Raw genomic sequence first — 23,502 nt, forward strand, 5'->3', positions numbered from 1 at the left:
CCTGGAGAAGAGAAGGCTGCATGGAGACCTCATAGCAGCCTTCCAGTATCTGAAGGGGGCCTATAGGGATGCTGGGGATGGACTCTTCATTAGGGACTGTAGTGATAGGACAAGGGTTAATGGGTTAAAACTTAGACAGGGGAAGTTTAGATTGGATATAAGGAAGAAGTTATTTCCTGTAAGGGTGGTGAGGCACTGAAAGGGGTTGCCCAGAGAGGTTGTGAATGCTCCATCCCTGGCAGTGTTCAAGGCCAGGTTGGACAGAGCCTTGGGTGACATGGTTTAGTGTGAGGTGTCCCTGCCCATGGCAGGGGGTTTGGAACTAGATGATCTTAAGGTCCTTTCCAACCCTAACTGTTCTATGATTCTGTGATTCTATGTGGACGTAAAGCATCTTAATTAGGAATTCGGTTAGCCTCTTCAGTTAAAACTGGCTGCAGAATCGTAAATAAATTATACAAGCTCTTGGCATTGCAAGCATTTTGTCATCTCAACTGCCCAGTCCTGTTACTACCAAGCTCAGACCTTCTTTATGAGTTCAGCACCTCTAATTTGCTGTTTCTTTCTCCTCTGTCTCTTCCATGTGTCTATAATGGGGGCATATTTCATGTATGCAGGCTTGATTCTCAAGAACTTAAGCGCATATACAACTTGATGTAGCATGGATTATTCCACTGACAGCAACTAGATAACTCATACATATGAAGATGATTATATCTGTAAATATTGTTAGCAGAAGAACTTTAGTTTGGAAATTGCCTTCCTTTGGGGATGTGTGTCTGTGTGTGTCCCTTAGCTTTCATTTGTAATTCTTGCAACAATTTATCAATTAGTTTCTCCATTATTTAATAGGGTTTCTATGATTCTGTTCTGTGTGTCGCTAGGCAAGATGTGGTGACCACTAAATTTTTATGTAAGTTATAACACAACCAAAGAAAAGAGACCTGTTCTGTTACCACCCTGCCACCCAGAGTGTGTATTAGTCGTGTGGTCATTTTTATCTTATAGAACATTTATTTTACTTAATTAAAATTCTTTAGCATAACAAACCTATGTGATTTTTATAATAGTGATTGTAGCTTCCCACATATAAATGTATTCAGAACTTACTCTGTGTCTCCAGTGGAAAAACCTGTCTTCAGAAATCTGTGGTGCCCTTCTAGCACTGTAAACCTAAGTAGCCCAGAATGTCAGGATGGAAAGGTGTTGCTAGTTGTATTAAATCCTATTAAAAAGCAATACAAGGAAAAATGAAGTATAAACAAGGTTTGCGGAAGCACTTTTAGAGAATTATATTTTTTTTAAGTAATCCTTATTTTTACCATTTAGGCTACTTTTGTTTTGCTGCAGACTTTTCATTGTGAAAATGAATTGTGAGGAAAGAATAAGGAAACAGTCAAATTATCCAAGCCCTGAATTAGTGCCTTTATGGTTATAATTTCTTTTACTTCAGTTGGGTTTCCCTGGAACAGCTGCAAGGAAAGCTCTACCCTATTAAATAGTAGAGAGTCCATAGTACCAAAAACAAGCAGGTATGAGATCCTCTCTCTATTGGCAAGCAACTGCTAAATTGTGCTAAAGAACTCCTGGTATTTTGTTAATAAATATTTCTAGAATAGATGAAATGTGATATAATTTTGTAGATACTTACTAAGGGCACATACATACCCACACACACATATATAAAATATACATATACACATACACATGTATGTGTGGTCACTTTTAAACATCTGTCTCAGTAGATAACAGTGGAATTTGCTGCATTCATTTGTGATTCCTTTGGGGCTCTGGAATTTTAGGATCTGACTTTTAATGGGGAATCTCTAGATGTGTCATTTCAAATGGTGGTTTAAATGAAAAAAACCTAAAAGCGGCTGCAATGCAGCACATCACAATAGTAGGTTAAATATAGGCATGGATTACAGAGCCATTGTTTTCACTCCTGCTAAATAAGACAGTGCTCTTAAAATGGAACACCACTTGACCTTTTGTGTCTCATCAGTCTGTGATTGTATTTAACTGATGCAGGGAGGAAATATTTTCCCCCTGGAACTGTCCCTTGTTGATATGACGATCACTGCTGCTGGGTCACACCATGCACAGGGGGCAGAAACTCTGCACTCCAGAACACAAGGGGGATCCTGCAGCTCATGGAGGAGCTCCGTCCATGTCCCACAATGATACACGCTCTTTTTTCAACTTCTCTCAACTTGCGCTCTCCTCTGGCAATCTCAAACCACCACAAGTGCTCAAACATTCAAAAATCACTTACTTTGAAGTGGAAATTCTCGATGTGCAAAGCAAGAAGCAGATTTGCATTGTGGACAAGGTGAGTGTATTATTCCAGCATAGTGGGGATGTTCTTGGTTCACATGGTGCCAGTTCAGGGACTCAGTTTTCACTCTGCTCTGCTCTTATTCTGTAACAGAAATACTTTCAGTATTTTCTCTGGGAGATACTAAAAACTTCTCATTAGTCACAATCCTTGGCTGTTTTTCTCCAGGATTTTTACAAATAATCCAAAACAGGTTTCTTTGAGACCTCCTGGCTGCTATGTGGACTCAAGCTATGTCCTTAGGCTGTCTCTTGACACTTAGATGACTGTTTATTTTAGAACATGGTATGTGAATGTCTACTTCAGAATGGATAGTGAGTTTTGATACATTTGTAAAGCTTAGCATCTCTGCAATGCTGTGGTTTCTTGTTAGTATCTAAATGTATTCTACTGTACTCTACTTATCAGATTGGGCAGGAACCTGGCAATTTTAAGAGATTATATTTTGAATCAAAGTGTTTTAGTTAGAGGCTTTTTTTTAAAAAAAAAAAAAAAAAAGTTAATTTGAAAAAATATAAACTACAGTCTAAATGTGTAAGTAGGATGAGAGGACTGGGTGGGAAGGAAGTTTATAACACAGTAAAGAGCAGTTGAGAAAACATTTCATAAATATTTTCATCATGGTTTTTGTGATTCATTGTCCCTCAGCAGAAGAGCTGAGCTCCTGCGTGCCATGAAAATATGATTCCTAATCTATTTGGACTACAGAAATTTTCAGTAACGTAGAGTTCTGAGACTTACTGTTTTTCTAGGAAAAAAAATAATAATAAAAAATTTCCTTATCCTCACTGGCAACAGCTGGAAACAGTAGATAAGTTGGCTTCAAATGTCGAATTTAATGCCTTTGAAATATGCTGGGTGGAATACTACCAGAATCCTAGTGTTCTTGATTGTTTAAAGAGTGGTTTTGCTATTTGTATGCCTAAAGGTAGATGTCTCATTTGTTCATTCTTAATGGGGAAAAACAGTTTTTGAGAATTTTTTTAACCTAGCCAAAAGGGAAACATGGACAAAATAGTCAAACAAATATGATGACTATTAGTACCAGTCCTAATGAGAGTATTTGCATTATTTAATTTATTGAGTGGTATTTACTCAGTCATTAAAAATGAGTTATCTAAATACTATACTGAATATGATTTCAAAAAACCCCATAGACTGCTTCTTAACTAAGCTTTCCTGTAGTGTCATTGAAAGAAATATATTAAAAGAAATAGAATTAGGCAAAGAGCCACATTTCAGGAGTCCTTCATGGAAGAACTGTAGTCTGCTGGGACAATAGTAGACTGAATTTTGATCTTTACTCTGAATTTTTATGGACCTGAACATTTTATGCACCCTCTCAAAACCACAGATTCTGCCCCTGAAGTGGTGGAAAGAGAGTTACAAGTGGTGATTGTGAAGTACTCTATATAGAGGTAAAATACACACAGAGGAGCAATAACAACTGTAAACTGAAAGTGTCTGCTCAGGAATCTGTGTTTAATTTACATGTTCATGGCCAGCAGCATGGACCTTCTTATTTTTTACGTTCACAGCACTAAGGGATTGGTGCAAGTATGGTACAAGACTGAGATTTCCAAGACTGCCTAAAAAAATTTGGATTCTGAATGCTCATTCACCTGGTTGTATAGGTCCCTTAATTTGCTGTGATAATCCCTTCCTAAAGCAACCCTGAAAGTACAGAAGTTCCTTACTTGCATGATCACTTGTTAGTATTGGTGAACATAATTTCAGTTTGTTATTAGAGCGAATGAGAACATTTTACTGGATTTTGCATAATCTTCTGCTAAATTAAGTATAACATTGATATAGACCTAACATGGCACTTCTAAGGCCTGTTTTCTGTTTGTAAGGTAATTATGAGGGTTGCATGTACTTATTACTTGTCAGGATTTAGAATAGACTAGGAACCATAGATTTTAAAATGTATGTATTTATACTCTTATTGTATTTTGTTAGTAGTTCAGACTATTATGATTTACCAAATGCATTTATACATATACATTAATAAATCTAAAGGGGCAGACAACATTGTAACGGCAGAGAGAAGACTTCTTTCTTTCTCCACCTAATAGAAACTCAGTCAGAGTGACTAGATGGTTAATGCTATGTCATTAAATACCAGTTACTCCTTCCAGAGGATTAGTTTCTATAAGATCCTTGCATATGCATATGAATCTTATTCAGATTAGTGGAAGCTTTGTAAAATCTGCAAAATGATGATATATATAACTAGTTTTTGTATTTAGAAAGAAAAGATGTTTTGTGCTCAATGCGGTGCCAGGAATTTAAAGAGGGGTGTTTGGCTCTCAAGCAATCAATTGACATCTATAGGTTTTGAATCCAGCATAAGTGACTGTGAATTAATTCTTCATCTGTAAAATGAAAATAACATTTTTTCCTTTGGCTTTCTTATCCATCTTATACTTTGGGGAAGGATCGATCACATTAAGTGAACTGAATGGTTACTATAAGATGCTGCCCGTCTTTAAGATAGGCTTAAAGGAACAGAATAAATACATATTTGCCAGTTTTTTAAACCTGTAAGATACATTCACATTGTACTGTGGGCTTTTCCACTGTCAGGAAAGGCAGTAAAAAATTAATCAAAGAAAGCAGTAGAAGAGGAAAACCCCAGACATTTTGTCCCATAGTCATCCCCCCCTTCCCCAGGAGCAGGGTCCTGAAGAAAAATACCTAATCTTGTAAAATTTGAAGTAAATTTAGGAGTCAGCAACACTGGCAGTTCATTTTGCAAGTGCGTGCTTTGAACATAAGATTATTTATGGGACTATAATTGCTTTTATTTAATGTTGTCAACCTACTCTGGGGACTTTTTCTGTTATGGATATGACATTATGCTAGCAGTTTGGTGCACATGAGTTTTTCCAGGGAGTAACTTCAAGAATTTTAAAGAAAAATGAAACTGTGGCTGCCCCATCCCTGGCAGTGCTTAAGGTCAGGTTGGATGAGGCTTTGAGCAATCTGGTCTAGCGTTAGGTGTCCCTGTCCATGGCAGGAGAGTTGGAACTAGATGATATTTAAGGTCCCTTCCAATCCAAACCATTCTATGATGCTATAAATAATAGTGTGAGGGATGCTGGGGAGGGACTCTTCATGAGGGACTGTAGTGATAGGACAGGGGGTAATGGGTTAAAACTGAAACAGGGGAAGTTTAGGTTGGATATAAGGAGGAAATTCTTTCCTGTTAGGGTGGTGAGGCACTGGAATGGGCTGCCCAGGGAGGTTGTGAATGCTCCATCCCTGGCAGTGTTCAAGGCCAGGTTGGATGAGGCCTTGGGTAATATGGTTTAGTGCAAGGTGTCCCTGCCCATGGCAGGGGGGTTGGGACTTGATGATGTTAAGGTCCTTTCCAACCCTAACTATTCTATGATTCTATGATATTTTTCCCCGCATTTGTTCTCGGTACAGAAATTAATTCTGAGGTGAGATGTCATGTAAAAGAGGCTTCAAATTTTGGGGATGGAGAGAGAAGGGAGGAAACACAAACATGTCTCAAGATGTTTTTCCAGTTACTCTACAAAATGTCCCCAGACTGCTTCTGGCAGGACAGCAGGCACCAGTGATTTATAGACAAAAACCTGTGACAGCTGAAAAAAGGGACCAAAATGAAGTTAGTAGGGAAAGCTAATTTAAACCTCTGCTACAAGCCCAACCATTTGTCCTTAAAAGTAGTATATAAATGCTCAGAGGAGGCACACTGGGACCGTACTCAAGTAAACAGAACTGATCTGATGGCAGCAGGCAGACAAAAGGCATTTACGTTTTGAGGAGTGCTCTGTGCACTGTCCATGAGAGGGCAAGAGTCTGGGTATGTGGGCCAATTTGAATGAGAGAGTCCAGGGTCTTCCTTCCTTCCTGCCCAAGGAGGCCGGTGTGTATCCTCACACACAGCACGGCTTGGTCACACACAGAGCCATGAGAGCCTGACCTGAGACCCTTCTACAGCCCAGGAGAGGATTTCTCAGAACAGAGAGGTCTTTACCCAAGCTTAAGCAGAGCTTACAGGAGCTGGTGGCTGAAGGCCACAATTATGCAAATTTAGCCAAGAAATTTGGCCCATATTTTGACAGTCAGTCAAGGGGTGGTAAGTAACAGTTGGGCATCTTCTGGGTGAATCTTCAGTCTCTTCAACATGCACATCAGTACTGCATTTTTTTTTTTTAATGTGTTCTGTAGTGGAAATATGAATCATACAGATTTCTTGCTCAAGGTATGAAAGAAGTATTCAGCAAGGAATAAATCTCTTCTTTGGCCAGTGTAAAACAGCAGGTGAGCCTAGATGATCACAAGTGCCTGTTTTCCTCACAATTTATTAATTTCTGTGGATGAAATCCCTGTCTGTCTGTAAAGAGGATAGGGCATGCAATTAGTGATTTCTTGTTAAAATATTTTCAGTTGAAGAGAGACACAAAATGTCTAAGGATTCCGACTTCTGTATTACTTCCAAAATGCTACAGAAAACAACATAACATACAAAATTTATTCTCTTAAAAATGAAAGAAAATAATATCTTTTTGTATTTTTTAACAAATAATCCACATTTTTCGTCATCAGCCATAACTTATGAAAAATACAGTTACTCAAAATCTGGTTTACTTGTGCATTATTCCAAAAAAGCTTGATGTAGGTTAGTTTTAAAATTACTGATGTGCTATGATTTGATTTATAAATGCTGTTGAGGCAACTTATAACTCTTTCTGTTATAGCATTCATTGTATAATGCTTTTTTCTCTTCAAATTGTAGTAAAAAGTATTTTTCCACAAAAATAGTGCAATGCAATTAATTTTACATGAGTTGCTTTTGAGGCAGAAAGTGTTATACAACATTGTTTTTACAGAATAAATCTCCTTTGGGAAAAGCCAGGAGGGAAAGCTTTTTCCCATCAAAAGCCTTGGAGCTCAGTAGTTTCATGCTATGCAATTTTGCAAGTTAAGTTATAAGCAGAAGTGCAAGCTCAGGTTTTGGTGGCTACACAGCGGCTCTCCTTTCCAGAACACTTCTTAAGACCTACAGAAGAGAGCTTGCTTCCTAAGGTGTGCACGAAAAAGCTTTTTAATTGGTTTTCTGCAAATATGTTAGAAAGTAATTTCCAGCTGTTCCTTAAACCAGCCCTCATGTACCCAGTGCCCTTTCCCATTGAAATCTTTTCGGAAAACCCAGTTACTGCTAGTTGAATATTTGTGGTTAATGATATACTGTAGGAACATTTAACTATATGTTTGTGAGTGTAGATATGCTGTGCAATGCCTACAATGAAATACATGTGAACATTGTTATTTTTCTTAAATTAAAGGACCCTTGCATACGGCCTGTGCTTTTGTTACACATTTTTTTGTCACACCTGGAATAAGTTTTTACATCAATTCAGTCACTTGCATATACAACTCTTCTTGCAGTTAGATATTAACACAGCATATGTATTACTTTTGCCAAAGATGAATTAGGGCTCATTGTGGTTATTCTGAAAGGCTTGTCTGTTTCTGAAAGACTTCACAAGCATTTTTGTTTGTAAAGCACCTAAAACAAGTGTCCTTGTATCTGTTCACTATGGCTTCATAATACAGTGTTTTTACTCTGGAATGACAGCAAAATCATATAGAATTGATATCTCCAGTACCAGAAATCTATTACTCTTGCCTGTGGGTTGCAGCTTTGTCACAGAAAGTGAGCAGCTAAGAAGAGCAGTCATCACCAGCTCTATTTTGCATAGCTATCTCTAGCAAACAAAAATAACTTCTCACATCATAACTAAGAGGTTAGACGTATCACATTAATTTTAGGTGAGCAAATGCAATCATTAAAATAGGTAATGTAACTCTGCAAAGGACCTCTTTGCAGTGCCAGGAAATTGCCTTTTAACATCATACTCCTCATTTGCTTCATTCTAGGGAAGTCTGTTAGAGAAGTCCTTTCCCAAGAAATAAATTAGTATTTTCTTTGCCTTGTTTTTTGTTTTGGTTTTTTTTTTCTGTTTTGTTGTTTTGTTGGTTTTTTTTCCCTAAATCTTGAAATTATAATATGTCACTTCACAGGACTCTGTATTCTTCTTGGGAAGAATGAGCAGAACCTGTTTATTTCCACAGTGACCTCATTTCATTGCATTTCATTTTTAAGATCATCATCTTTCTCATTCAAGCAATCTGCTATCAGAGATGTCCTGCCTCTGATGCCAAAGATGCCCAGAGGGACTGAATAACCAGCTGTGTCAAATGAGGAGGCTTCCCTGGTAAGACTACATGTTGATGCTGAGTCCCACAGACTAGGAATTCCCACAGCAGTACGGGTAAAGGAACACAGATATAAAACTAGCTGGATGCAGGCTTATTGCTGTGGATGTCCTCTTTTTTTACTTCCTTTTCTTGGTTTGTGTCTTTTACTGTATGTTTTCACAGCATCCAGCACAATAGGGGTCTAGTTCCTGCTGGGACTCGCTGCAAGGAAATTCATTACATGTTATAAAGTCTATGCATTTTCTTGCCCTTAAGAATTGAATCTTATGCTACCCCCGAGTGCTGGAGGTGATGACAGTAGCATTTTCTTCCTCAGTTGTTAGTTACACTTGGTAAAATAGGTAAACAGATTCAAATTCTGTTGAAGCAGTGCATTACACTCATTTCTTCCTGTTCTACTACAAATTTACATCATTTTAATGTCAATATAGCTACAGATTGTTTCAGATAAAGAGAGGCAACTAGACATACTCAATTCTGCTTCATCTTTGCTGTCACCATTCTTGTTTCAATACCACTTTTAAAATGGAATACCTGAAAAAAAACCTTTTGATTTATCTAGAAGTGAGAGACTGAGGAGAGTAGAAACTTTTAACTTTAGGGCATTTAACATTTGTAAAGGGGTGATTTGAAGAATTAGAAGCTATTACAGAAGACTAATGCTTCAGCTGATACTGATTTTCGAAGCTTAGAAGTGCCTTTAAATGACAGGTTTTATACATCTCTCATTTTAGATAGAAAAGTCTACTTTTGGGGGAGAAAGAAACAGATATAATAAATGATTAAAAAAAAAAAAAACAGCTTAATTCAACGTTCAGTGAAAACAAGAAAATGCGTTTTTGAGACACCAGTTGTGCTCCAGTTCTTCATGAACATAAGCCTTTCTGGCCAATGGTAAAATCAGCTATGCTACCAGAGTAGTGAATATTGCCAAATGCATATCTATAGAGACAGATTTCCACCCAATGTGAAAATGCCGTCTTTTCCAACAAAGTTATGACATTTTACCCCAGCTGCACATTCACCTAATTTATTACATAAAGATAAATTGCCGATTATTGCAAATTGTGAAGGTACTGGAGCAATACAAGACCACAGGGAGCTGTAGGCATTTTATTAGTCTAAGAGTTAGTCAGCACAACCTATGATGGAAATTTAGGTGTATAATGGCATCTCATATAGGCATTATTGTAGCATTAAAATACTCCTGCCAATGATTTATTGGTCCTTCAGAACATGCTTCAGGTTATTTCTGAAATCAGACCTATGATTGTACATGAAATACCTGTGCCATGTAGTAATGGGCCTGTAAATGTCTATCAGTATATATAAATGCTGTCATTATAACATATCTGCCTATGTTTAAACAATTAAACCTTAAAATGCAAGCTTTCCTTTTTTAATACATACAGATCTTGTGTTACAAGAGAACAAATTGTGACAGTCAGGGAATCTGTACCAGAAATACAGCAAGTAACTCTTCATTGCATTTGATACTGTGAAAAGTACTTAGATTTCTAACTGACCTGATGATGTCTAATTGTTCTCATAGATCACCTTCATTTCCCATTCCTTTCTGATTCTGAGCTTCCTGCTTCCCCTCAGGGATCAGAGGGCTTGCTGTCTTTCCATCTTTCCCTGCCTGTTCTTGCCAATGTAACTTTGGACCTACTGGCCAAACATAAATACATCTGCAAGAAGGTTCCTGCTTGTTTAATGGCAGCTGTGTTGCATAGTTTTAAAGAAGGGAGCCTGGGCACAGTGCAGCTTTCACCACCGCTGTATGCCAGTAGTCACTTCTGCACCTTCTGACCAAGCTGTCAGTAAGTGCATAGCAGCAATACACATCCAGTTTCTTGCACTGTGAAAACATCATGGGACACAGGAATAGTTGTGGGGTGGCTGGAAAAGGCTTTGAGGTCCTTTATTAGTAGAAAGTAAGGGTTTAATAGACCTGCTGCTCATAGAACCACTTGTTTTGCCAATACATGTTCTCCTCTGAATTTTCTTTTGAGTTGATCTCACTCTTGCTTTTTATTTTCATACAATCTCCCAAATAGTTTGTGACCATCCTGTGCTAAGTATTGGTTGTGTTTCTTAGGTGAAATGCTTGATTTTAAATGTTATCAGTCTGTGTACGAATAAAAAAGCAAACATGAATCTCTACAGGCATTTGATAGAAAAGGGAAGACAAATTCAGAGAGATTTCACCTAAGCTACATACTTAATCTTTGCTAGAACTGGTAATCAAAATCCAAACAAAACCCTAAACTTCTTCCTGAGAGGAACTGGTCAAATGTGGTGTTTTTTTTAAAGCATATATCCCAAATATTGTTTCCTTTGCAAATTACAGTGAAAAAAGTGTCTTGATTTTTCAATGAGGTAGAATCTGGGAAAGATTGTATTGCAAATTAATTTTGGAATACTTCAATCAGTTATGACACAGTAAATATTTCAAGTACAATTTCTTTTAAAATTTAATAGTTCATTTATTTGAATATTATTTCCTATTGAGTTATTTTTCATGCCATGAGAGCCATGTGTTGTATTATTTTACACTATCATGATTGATGTGACATAAAATAATGCAAAAGTAATGAAAGTCCCATAGTGGTGAGAAATAAAAAGAAATGAAAATAACACAATGAAATGAATTTTCAGTGTGTTCCTGAAGAAGGATTAAGAAAAAAAAAGAAAAACACAAAAAACCCCCAAACCCCCAAAATTTTCTAATTAATTTTTAAAATTTGAAGTCAATATTAAACTATACATCCAGAGTTTTGCCAGAACAATTAATTTCCCTGTAGAGAAGTGGTGTGACAGTGACTGGTTTTGCTGTTAAAATGCTAAAGGTGAATATAGCAACCTTACTCAGTTCCCTTTAAGAAAAGGTCAGAAGGCATGGAGATGTATCAGTTCTAGTCAGATTTGTTCAGAAATAGGTGAATGTGATGAATTCTGTAAATTGAAGGATGGTCTGCACGCCTTCTGTCTGCTAATGGTTTGCATTTTTTTGCTTCCACTCTCATCTTTAGCAGAGGTAGAAAAAGCTCCTTCTGGTGTCTGGCACCTTTTCAGAAAATTTCTTGCAAAGGGGAGATTTTTTTTTTTTAAATATATAAAAACCCCGCTAGCAGTACAAAAACAACACAGAAGCTTTAGAGACAAACTTGGTTAGTGATAATTTACATGACTACAGCCAGCAAGCATATGGTTATGTGTATTCTTAGATAATTTGACCCATAATCACTGGAAAGATCAGTCAGTTGGATTATCTCATATACCAAGGTTCATGTGACCACATATTAATCTAGGAGACTGCAAAGCGACACATCTCTCTACTCACATAATGTGGAACTGATGAGTTAAAACCATAGTTCTGAATATCTCCAGTTTCTGTGAAGACTGGCTTGAGATCAGACCTAGCTGTTTGGCAGTTCACTGCAGTCTACTGAATAAAATATTAACGTGTTCATGTAGTGGCTGACATCACTTGTCTGCATGTAGTTACTTCTATGTCATTTCCACAGTGAGCTCACTTGTTTATATCTCTTTGAACATGACCAGCATACTGGTTTGCCAAGCTAACAAGAGAGCAGCGTGGGACATAGTGAGGGAGTTTACAGTAAAACGATATCCAATTTTTGATACTGTCTTTGAACAGAAAAAATTATCTGATCTAGAAGCCAAATTCCCAAAATAAGAATTAGAATGTTTTCCTGATTTACTTTCTGTGAAATGTTGCTGATTTGTAATAATACGGCATGATCCCAAAACAAAGACAAGGCACAAAATCAGCAATGATGAAGTATTTGATGACTGCTGAATTTGAAAATTACCTGGCTTTCCCATTAGCTGGTTACCTGTATTGGGGTCAGATCCTCAGCTGCAATAAGCTGATGTCACCCTTTTGAACAAATTTACTCTGGCTGAAGATGGGTAATCTTCATTTGGTTAATGAGCAGCTGGAGTAGCAGAATTTCTGAATTTCTTCAATTATGGAAAATGAGTGCCTGTTGGGAAGCAGATAGCTCAGCAGTGCAGTGGTACTGGTATATCGCACAGAGAAAAAATATTCAAAGGGAAATACTGAGGGAAAGGTCACTTATTTGCTAAAATTCTATTATTCAGGTTCTTATTGATATTCTGCTAACCTCTAACCCCTAAAATAAATATTGAGTGCAAGAACTAGGTGATGTAATTACACGCAGATCATCAGATTTGACTTATAAATGTGAGAGAGGTATGAAGTAGATAACTATCAGATTTACTTTTACTGAAGAAAGGCAGTATTAAGTTCCCTATCTTTCACTTAGCGCTCTTCCTTGAGTGATGGCCTAAGTTACTAATACGGTATTTTAAATCTTAAAAAGAAATGTGATGCTTTGTGCACTGCTGCATAAAGGAAGGATGGAACTGGAATGGATGACCCAGAAAGGTCCTTTCATTCTTGAACTCCTGAAAAATGAAAAGCTGCCTTGAATGGAAAAGTAAAAGTATTTTGCTATGAAGATACAGGAAAAATAGGATTTGAGATTTTTAAATAATCCTTTTCTGAATGAAAAGTGTAATGAATGCAACCTACACCTGTAAAATATGCATTTCTTCATAACAATTTTTTTGTGAAGAAAAATTACTCTTGAACTTTACACATGACAACAACCTACTAGAAAGTTAACTATATCTAAAATCTGGTGTTAGAGTGAAAGTTAAATTGGAGGAAAAACTGGCTTGACCATTAGACATAGAACACATGCCAAGTAAGAGGTGTTTTTACAAAGAAATCAATCTTGTTTTAAATAGCTAAGAATGGTCTTTCACTCTGTTTTCCCTTTTTGTATTTGAAAAGTGCTGAAATAGAGGAAAAATAAGGTTATAACACTTTCAGAAATAATTCAAATGAATAAAAGAAGAGTAAGACTAATAATTACAGAGAAATGTTCCCGGGTTTTTTATGCAGTTAGCACAAAGGGTAATAAGAGCAGATGCTGTTCCAGTCTGTACAATTCTCTAGCTAGTATTGATGTACAATGAAAAGAACAAAAGATAATTAATGCTCTACAAAGAGGACACTCTTAGTAGTAAGCTGATGTGTCGGCATCCATCTTCACATTGATCAAGATTAGAAACTATCTTCACCAGTTGTTTTATGAGGCCTTTAAAAAAGGACACAGAATTATCAAGATCATAAAAAAATGTATTCCATTCTTTTGTGGCTATAGACTCATTTATTCTGCCTGGGAAATGACACTGCGATTCCTCTATGTCATTGCCTATTGAAGAGGAAAGCATTCGTGTTATTTTTCAGCTTGAGATCTATGTAGTTTGTCTCAAGTGGAAAGGTCCTTCTCTAATCCAGCTGGTCCATAAAACAAATGTCTTTCTGCCCTCCTGGCTGGATGTGTGCTCCAGGCTTTCCTGCACATGCAGCCTGTACAGTGTGGTGCCATGCAGAGCTGCCAGACTATGACTAACCAACCAAGTACATGCTCTGCCTGGGCCTTAGCTGGCAGCACCTAGACCTGCTCTAGCCTAAAGCAGCTTGGATGAACTCAGGCACAGCAGGGCTCTTGCTAATGATCTCTGCCTCTCTCATATGTGTTGTACAGGGCACAGTCCCCCACCAGCTGCAGCTACATGGTTCAAACACCAGCTTTGGAGGTAGGGGAAGTGGTGTGTGGTGGTTCACATCTCACGACTTGGATACTCTGGTTTCTCTGCTGCAGCAGGCACAGATCCTGGCAAGCACTTTGTAACTTTTAAAATCAACGCATATGAATGGTTCTGTAGTTAGACCTGAAACCTGAGCTTAGACTAATTTACTGACAGCTAAGATAACACATCCTCAAAAGTACAGGAGATGGAGACCATAGGTTGTTTTGAGCTAGCACTGTTCTCTGAGCATGCTAAGCTTAAGTCTTGCAGCTTCCCTTCACTTAATTGGATGATCAGTTCTCCAGAGCATGGTTTGGCCCTGGTTTCAAACTTTCCCAGAGCCCATCATGGTGAGATCTCTTGTAAGGGATGCAGGCCTTGCAGGAACATGGCTCATGCTGTATTTAGAAAGCGATATCACTCTCCATCACATTGGAAAAGACCATCCCTGCCCTTGACTGCAGCTTTGAAAACCTGCACACCTGTCCTGCACTAGGACATGACACATTTTAGTCTGCAGTCTTGTGTGCTGTATAGTCATTTCCAGCTAACAGCACTTGCACCCATATCTGAGGAATTCTATGCTCCAGATCTCATGGGTGTGAGATTACAAGGTGCAATTTCAGATATTTTTAGAGGTTTCGAAAACAGAACCTGCCTCTATCTCCCACATTCAAATCCACAGCAGTTGCACACATCAGAAGAAAAGACACACATAGACTATGGGAGATGTGCTGTTCTACTGGATGTTGCATGGAATGACGTAAGTACAGTGAATGGAGATAAAATGTTTTCTTAGCTTCTTCCATTATTCCCTGTAGGTAGGAAGAGACGAGACCCAGCTGGCTTCAGGGACTCCAACAGCAATGTCCCTTTCCCGACCCAGTATTGTTCAACATTGTTTGGGTGCTGTTGGGAACAGGGAAATGGTACATTCTTGGCTTTAAGGACCCCAGCCTTTGATTTGTGTGGAGTTGGTATTGCTTAGCAGCTGCATCAGAGACACAAGTTAGTGTTTAAGTGGAAATTAATCTATAGCAGTTTCTGCAAATAAGGACTTTTCCAATGACCACTAAAAACCTCTGTAACTGTGGAAAAGAAAGTATTCCAAACCCAAAGAAAAAGCTAGGAAAAATCTGAACTTTGCCTACCATTTAGCACAGATATAATTTTACAGCTTTTAGTCGTTGAAATCTGTATTGAGCTCTGTTCATGTTATTACTAGAAATAAGTTGGCTTACTGCTAAGCACTAATAGCATGTGTATTATATAATTGTGTGGGGTAGCAAATTATAGAAGAGCAAAACTTTTCTATGTTAATTTGTTGCTTTGGAGTCAGCAATTTTATTTTCTTACATCAGTATTTCTCCCAACTAAGTCCTATAAGCTGAACCACCTATGTTAACATGCTGACTGATCACTACTAGCAGAATTTCTTATTTTTTCTGTACGTTTTTTTGCATGGTTATTGCCACAATTCAATAATATCACTAATAAGTACAATAGCTTAATATAACTAATAAGTACAATAGATAGATAGATAGATAGATATCACCAATCACATTTGGAAGAAGTGGGGCTACAGGCTAATGATGGTGCCAAGATCCAAGCAAGGCTCAGTAAGTCAATTAGTGCTTAACTGTACAAGTTCTAACTAATGAAACAGGAATTGGATTGCCCAACAAATACCATAGAAATCTTCAGGTGGGAAGAGACAGACAAGCTTCTGCAGAGCAGAACCGCTAGGTTCTTCTGTAACTACCAATGAAGCAAGGCAATGTCAGGCTATAGACACATTCTGGTTCAACTGGGGGAATTTGAAGATAGGGTGACCCAGGTGATGAGTGTCCAGCCAGGGAAAATGGTGCTATGGCTGTTTCTCTACCTCAACCCAAAGAAATTCTGCTGCTCCTCAAGATTTTGCTATATGTCACCACCACTTCATACTGGTATTAGCCTGTGCAGGTGCCTAAAGTCTCCAAGGAGGGTGGTTTTCTGCATTCTGTTGTCTGACTGCAGCAATGAGGTCTCTTGCTAGAGCCAAAACAGATCCCCATACTTGACCCACAGTTCAACTTATTTCTCAGTCTCTGTGCTTAAATGAATAATACAGAATATTAAATCAGTGTCAAAAGCAAAGGATAAACTTGTTAAGACCAGATCCTTACCTCTTCCCACCTCAATCTCAAGCTCAACATGCTGCTTCCGGAAATGTTCCATTGTCTTTCTTTGTAAATGCAAAGTACTTCTTAGTCTTTTGCTCTAGTAAATTGTTAACTTTGTTCTCAGATACTTTCTACAAAGTGTATTAAGAAATCAATATACATAATAAAATAGAGCCTAAAAGGCCTCCAGACTACCATCTAACACTGTGACACCTGAATTGCTTCAGTGAACGTAAATAACGGCATACAGAAGCAAATTTATTTTAGGCAGAAAATACAGAACCTGCCACCTTTGCTGCTGGCACCTCAAGAAAACTCTCTCATGTCTCCAAGTGACATGCACCAGTATGTTCAAATGTAAAGATAACCCTTCAAGTTTTCCCTCTGGTTTGATCTTGGGGACAGTTATTGCCCCAAGCAGAGCCAGCAGCTTTCCTTTAACCCTTTTATTAGACAAGCAGAGGTGGACAATTTTTAATAACATATCAACATGTGAGAGCAAATTTGCTGATTTGCTTCATTATTGCCTAAGGAAGTTGCAGACAAATTGAATAATCTTTTCATTAGAGGTGCGAAGAAGGAATCCCAGAGTGGAGAAGACAGACAAATTAATCTGCATGCATTTTGTTGTGTTTTGTCTTGTTTTTTTTCCAGGTACCTCCATCATCTACCCTTCTTGAAGTGAAGCACAAATTCCACAAAGTGTGTAAGTACTACAGCAGCAGGCTGGAGACATGGCTAGAAGTCTTTCAGCTTGGAGAAATTGTCAAATTTATTTTTCATTAAGTCTTGCAAGAAAGATGAGCCTGGCCTGACAGTTCTAGTGCTGTGTAAGAGCACTGTTTGGACTAAGGTTCTACTGTAGCTATCACAGATGTGAGAGGCTGGAAGGAGAGGAATGCATGATTTATCACTGCCAGCCCATTAGGGGCTATACATTTCTATCTTCTTTTTAACATTACACAGTGTCAGTTCAAGACCACAACTACATTTGCCCTCCCAGTGTTATATTTGATAAGCTTTGATAACATGAGGCTGCTTCAAGCTCGCCACAGACAAACCCTGTAAACTAAAAAACTACTGTAGTGGGAAACTCAAGCACAGAGTGATTAAATGATTTCTCTGGGATTGTGCAGGTGCTCTGAACTTCTCAACTGGCTCAGCCATGTCCAGTTCCATAATGGTCATGGCAATCTCCCTTTCTTCTAGTACCACTTTTCTTGGGTTTTGCATCCATGAGGTGGCGAGAAAATAGGGAGAGAGAATTTTTGCGCATACAGACTGCAGGCATGGACCTTGTACATGAGAAGAGATTAGAGCAATCACACTTTAAAAAATCCCTCTTTTCTTCCTGCCAGAGAACAGAGCAGTTTTGCTGGAGGCTTCCCTTTTGCCTCTTCCTAGTTACATGCCTCCAGCTCTTACTGGAGGGAGGTTGTTGGAAAGATGGGAGAAAGAACAATAAAAGTAGTCAAGTGCCAAAGTTTGGTGCCATTTGCCTTTGTCCACTGAATTGCTGGTCAGGTTTTTGAGGAGTGGGGCCAAATGTACCTGAACTCTGCAAGACATATACATGTATGCAGCTTAGATCTGAAAAGCTAAAATACTGCTGTATCTGCATGTGCAGAGATCCTAAGTGTTGCACACTTGCTCCTAGACAGTGAAGTGTTCCTCCCGCTTCTGCTTGTAGGAAGTAAGGTGTTACTTGTGATGAGGATTGAAAAACTTGAGTGTCACCCACATTTGAGATGTACAGCTCTATGCAAGGCCTGTTGCCCTGAAGTGGGCTTCTTGAAATTGCAGAGGTATGTAGCTGAGTAGTAAAAGCACAACAAGAATTGAGGGTTGGAAGTGAAGGCCAGAGAAACTTGAGTTAGGAATGAGGTAATGAGGTATTTGTTTCCAAGAGAGGACAGTTTACTGTTGGAGTAAGCATCTGAGATGATCGACTTTCATTACTTTTACAAAAAGGGTGTATTCAACTAAAGGCTAGATGCCTTTTATTAAAAAAAAAAAAAAAAAAGGAAGGTGCTTAGTCAGACACTAATACTCTGGAGTTCAGAGTAGGGAAGTAGAAAAAATATTACGCTTCTCCTCTGTCCTTAGAATTTAATAAAACACTAAAGCTGAAGGCTTTTGTGATTGCACAAAGGTTCAGTTGATGAAGCAAAAGGCTGTTGACCTGACTGCTCTAAAACTACTTGTTTTCACTCCCTGCAAGAACTTGTTAAATGCAAAATGGTAAAAGTTAAAAAAAAATCACCCACAGCTAAATATGAAAAGACTGAGTGCATAAGTTTTAATATTTCAGTAAGAGTGTGTCCTTCCATCAGTTTATGAAATGCAGAGCATTTCTGACTAGACTCTCTAAAATCAATTGAAACTGGATTTATATTGATGCAGCTGAAATCAGCTGAAGATCACTGGCACAGAGGTTTATCCCAATTTAACTGTAATGAGGTTTTTAATGGATTTGGGCTAAAACGGTGCAAGTCTGTTGTATAAGACATTTTAATGGCTCCTGTATTCATATTTAGAGATATCTTACTCCCAGTGCGGTGTGTGAAGCTGAGTATAAAGGAACGAATACAACAAAGCGTGGTACAAATTGTGAACTGAAACTCTGACAGTGCAATGTTTTACAGCACATGGAAGGACTGGCATGTGCCTCCAATACATTTTCAGTTCTCAATTTTTTTTTATGTCAATTCCTCACATTCCCAGAGCACACTGTATCAGTGTCCTGTGTCCTTTCTTCCCATTCCAGCTCATTGCTTTGATCTCTCTTTTCCAGTGCAGCCTGGAAGTTGTCTCATGAGGTTCCCCCTCCTCCTTCTTTCCCACTTGCAAAGAGCAAGACTTCACTATTTTCATATAGTTTGGAGGATGACAGCTAATAGAATACAGTTCTTTTAGGCAAGAGCTGATAAGGGGCTGAAGTTGATCTGTGGATGCCTTTGGTTAACATGTTATTTTGTACTAGCTTCATGCATTCATTTCTGTCATTTCGTGTGTGCCAGACTCACATGTTCCTCTATAATCTCTTGCTAAAACACACTCCTACTCACACCCTTTTGCAGTCTCCTTGTCTTCATACATTCTTCTTTGATCATGCATGCAATTAAGCTTTCTGCTCAGCTGGTATCTTGTCAGCCCTTCAGTGAGAGGAACCCCTGTGCAGCCATTTTGCAAGCATCATTTCTGTCACTGATCAGTTTTCACTGCCTGACTCAAGAAAGGAGAAGAAACCCTGAATTATGAATTACTGCACAGGAGGATGCTAATCATTATAATAAAAATATATTAAAAAAATGCAAGTGGCAACACAATATGTTTCTGCCAAGTAGTGTTTAAGTCAGTCAAACATTAGTTTAGATCTGTGTTTATATGAAAAGCAGAATATGAACTCAGAAGTCCAGGAACAAATACAGAAATATTCCTCAGCATTTTCTTGACCAAAACTGTCTCTACTGAAAACAACCCCAGCAAAATCTAACCCTGTGTTTTCTGTGGCACTGAGTTCTGAGGGGAAATTCCAGTTTTACCCCTGGAGACCTGGGGAATCCATGAGCTTTGTGAAGAATAACCATCTAAGATAAGCTGCCATTTCCATGGGAATTGAAAGGCTTTCTCTTTTTAAGTGGTTTTGAATCAAACCCTGGTCACTGTAGCCACTGCCTCTTTCAGGGCCCAGCAGCACCAACGGGGGTCCACACAGAACAGCAGTTTCCCTTTTACAGCTTTCCAGCCCTTGGCTCTACAGGGACTTTTCATAACAGATGTTAAATCCAGACTGTTGTTCTTAATAGAAACCATCACACCTGCCCACCATGAATCTACCTAATCCTTTTTAAACCTACTTACTATTTTGACCTCAGCAAAATCCTCTGGGAAAGAGTTCCACAATATAAGTATGTTCTGGACAAATGTCTATACTTCTGCTGCTTGATATTTTCTGCCAGAGATTGAGTGGCAGCTGAGTGCCTGGGTTTTACTGGCCATTACACTGTATTATCTAAGGTATGGTCAAAGAAGCCTCAATCAGACTGGTGCTGTACACTAGGCGACTTTACTACTATTTCCCTCATTCTTTTGGCTAGCTGGCAGAGGTGAAACCAAGCCAAAAACTAAGTGTATAAGAAGCAAAGCTCTTGTCCCATTTTTTTCAGTTGCTTGTAATGAGTTAAGTACCTGGCATTTTCTTTATCTTGTAGGCTAAACTTTGCAAGCTCTTGTCCTTGACAATAACTTTTCACCTTTAATTAATTTCTATCTTTGCAAAATACATTGTACTACTGGGGAGGAAATCTTACTGATAGAAATGAAAACTGTAATAATAATGCTAATTCAAGTATCAATGAAAATAAAATACCTTCAGAACAGGTAATACAGTGAAGCTAGAGATCATTAAATATTTTCAAAGTGTTGCAAAAAAGGTGCTGAAAAAGCTCTTGAAAGAAGAGGAAGAACAGAAAAGAGGGGGAAATAATCTCAGCTGTATTGTAACAAACTCATGGATGCAACCTGTACAAGGAGGTAACACAACTCTTTGAAGTCAGAAAAGTGAGCTTAGGGAGACCAGAAATTGCCACCTAGATGGAAGGAGCAGGCAGAAGAGGAAGAGCAGATGAGAGGAAGACTGGCAACGGGTGGAAGGAAAAAGAGAAGTTGAAGAGAGAACTGAAAATACATGCAGAGTATTGGGATCTGCCAAGAGGAATGAGGTGCTGAAGTGCTCAAGCTGCCAGCTGCCCCAGTAAAAAAATTAACTCCTAAACCTTCTCCAAAGCTCCAAAATTGCAGGCCCCTCCAACTAGGCTAACAGGTGTTATTTGGGAGATTTAAAATAAATGTCCATGAAAGTATCACAGTATCACAGTATGTTAGAGATTGGAAGGGACCTCAAAAGATCATCTAGTCCAATCCCCCTGCCGGAGCAGGAACACCTAGATAAGGTTACACAGGAACGTGTCCAGGCGGGTCTTGAATATCTCCAAACAAGGAGATTCCACAACCTCCCTGGGCAGCCTGTTCCAGTGTTCCGTCACCCTCACTGAGAAGAATTTTCTTCTCAGGTTTAAGTGGAACCTCTTGTGCTCCAATTTGTACCCATTACCCCTTGTCCTTTCATTGTTTGCCACTGAGAAGAGCCTGGCTCCATCCTCGTGACACTCCCCCTTTATATATTTATATACACTAATAGGGTCACCCCTTAATCTCCTCTTCTCCAAACTATAGAGACCCAGCTCCCTCAGTCTTTCCTCATAAGGGAGATGCTCCATTCCCTTAATCATCTTAGTTGCCCTGCGCTGGACTCTCTCCAGCAGGTCCCTGTCCTTCTTAAACTGAGGGGCCCAGAACTGGACACTATTCCAGATGAGGTCTCACCAGGGCAGAGTAGAGGGGAAGGAGGACCTCTCTCGACCTACTAACCACCCCCCTTCTAATACACCCCAGGATGCCATTGGCCTTCTTGGCCACAAGGGCACAGTGTCGGCTCATGGTCACCCTGTCGTCCACCAGGACCCCCAGGTCCCTCTCCCCTACACTGCTCTCTAACAGGTCGTTCCCCAGCCTATACTGGAACCTGGAAGTAAATCAGTAAGAAATTTCAGTAGATGACACGGAAGAATAAACACCATCATTTCTGGACTCTTTAGAAACTTTAGAACTTTGAAACTTTAGAAGACTGCTATACCATCTTACAACTGCTTCTTACAGGTATTTCTGTAGCAATCCTAAGAGCTACAGTCCCTGGAAAACCACTGAGATATCTCCTGTTGCTTTCCTCTAGAGAGAAGACAAGGAGAAAGACAGTGAAATTCCTTCTTCATGGTGGGAACCGATCTCTCCTTTAGGCTCTTCCTTACCAGGCTTGTAGGCCAGTGTGTTAGGATGCATGAATCTGCCAGGTTTTACCTACTGCTCTCATCCTGCATGTTCCCCAGAAGCCATAGGAGGACAGGCAGTCCCTTAGATGTCATTACGCTGCAGACCTCTTGGTCACAGCATACCCTGTCTGACTCCCTGCACAAAAGCAAGATCAGAGACTCTTGTGCAGGCCTGTCCAACACACGCTTTCACTGAGTCTATCAAACACACCCACTGACTTCCAAGCACCTTGAATAAGATTTTTATCACTTAATGTAAAGAGATACCTTACCATCTCAGACGACAAATGTAAGCAGAAGTACCATATCACACAATTCTTTTCCAGCTGCATGGAAGGCCTGTGCATAATCTTCTGCGTTCCACTTTCAAAATGACCCATTACTGCCTCCAGCTTGTTTCTTTCCCTGGTTGCCTGTTAGTAATGCTCAGCTGAGGCAGCACTGAGCAGCTGGAAGGAGAGCAGCATTTTGAAATCAAGAGGTTCCTGTTTGCCCAAAACTCTGAAGCAGATCTTCAAAATACTGATGAGCAGAAGTCATGCTGGACAAGTGAAGAGCAAGAAGAATCTTTTACTGCTAAGAAATCACTAGGCAAGCCTTGTGAGAGGAGCTTAAGGCACATGAGGTACTAAAGCTAATCTTTTAGTGGAGGAGGTCCTTTTTCTTTTCTCCTTTCCAAAAAGTCTGCTAAGGGTTTTCATGCTCTGAATCTGCAACTTTCCTGGTTTTGATGACATCTGAGAGCTAGCAGCATGATTCCAAGAGCAAGGGTGTAGGGAAAACTCCATATTTTTCCAGGCCTATGCAAAAACATAAGAGCTGGATGCAGAGCGGTTGCTGGAAAGGACGACTGTACTGCATCACATAATTCCCTTCTAGAGGCTGGCTGCAATGTTAAACTTCAAGACTCAGAGAACTGAGAAAGGATGCTGAGGGGATTAGTCATTAAGAGCAGTACCAGGGAGAATGGCGACTGCTAAGCTAGTGCCCTGCCTACCGGCTCTATATAATCAGGACTGTCTGATAACACAGCCTTGCTGAGAACGTGCTGTTCCTCTGATTTCTCCACACTGTCTATTACAGCTGGATTCTCAAGTTGAAGAAAGTTAATGAAATCTGTCAATTTTGATGCCTGGAGAGACTCATGTGTCTGATGAATACACCTGCTGTGGACTCAAAGAAGCTGAATTATGCT

The 23,502-nt window shown here is 39.1% G+C and overlaps 1 protein-coding gene across 2 annotated transcripts in view; it reads left to right on the forward strand.

Annotated features, from left to right (window-relative positions):
* Positions 1-2,028: 2,028 nt before the first annotated feature.
* The window catches only part of TECRL (trans-2,3-enoyl-CoA reductase like), a 63,792-nt gene continuing 42,318 nt past the window's right edge, over positions 2,029-23,502 (forward strand). Inside the window, exons 1-2 of one of the 2 annotated variants that reach the window (XM_061355271.1) lie at positions 2,029-2,332; positions 17,071-17,122. In XM_061355271.1, coding sequence (XP_061211255.1) covers positions 2,099-2,332; positions 17,071-17,122 — 286 coding nt within the window. In that variant the 5' untranslated portion in view covers positions 2,029-2,098. The remainder of the gene's footprint in view (positions 2,333-17,070; positions 17,123-23,502) is intronic. The other variant, XM_061355270.1, reaches the window with a different exon arrangement.

Source organism: Neopsephotus bourkii, unplaced genomic scaffold, assembly GCF_033783945.1.
Source record: "Neopsephotus bourkii isolate Nb327-2 ecotype Australia unplaced genomic scaffold, CSIRO-AGI_Nbou_v1 NB_787, whole genome shotgun sequence".
NCBI classification, from domain to species: Eukaryota; Metazoa; Chordata; class Aves; order Psittaciformes; family Psittacidae; genus Neopsephotus; species Neopsephotus bourkii.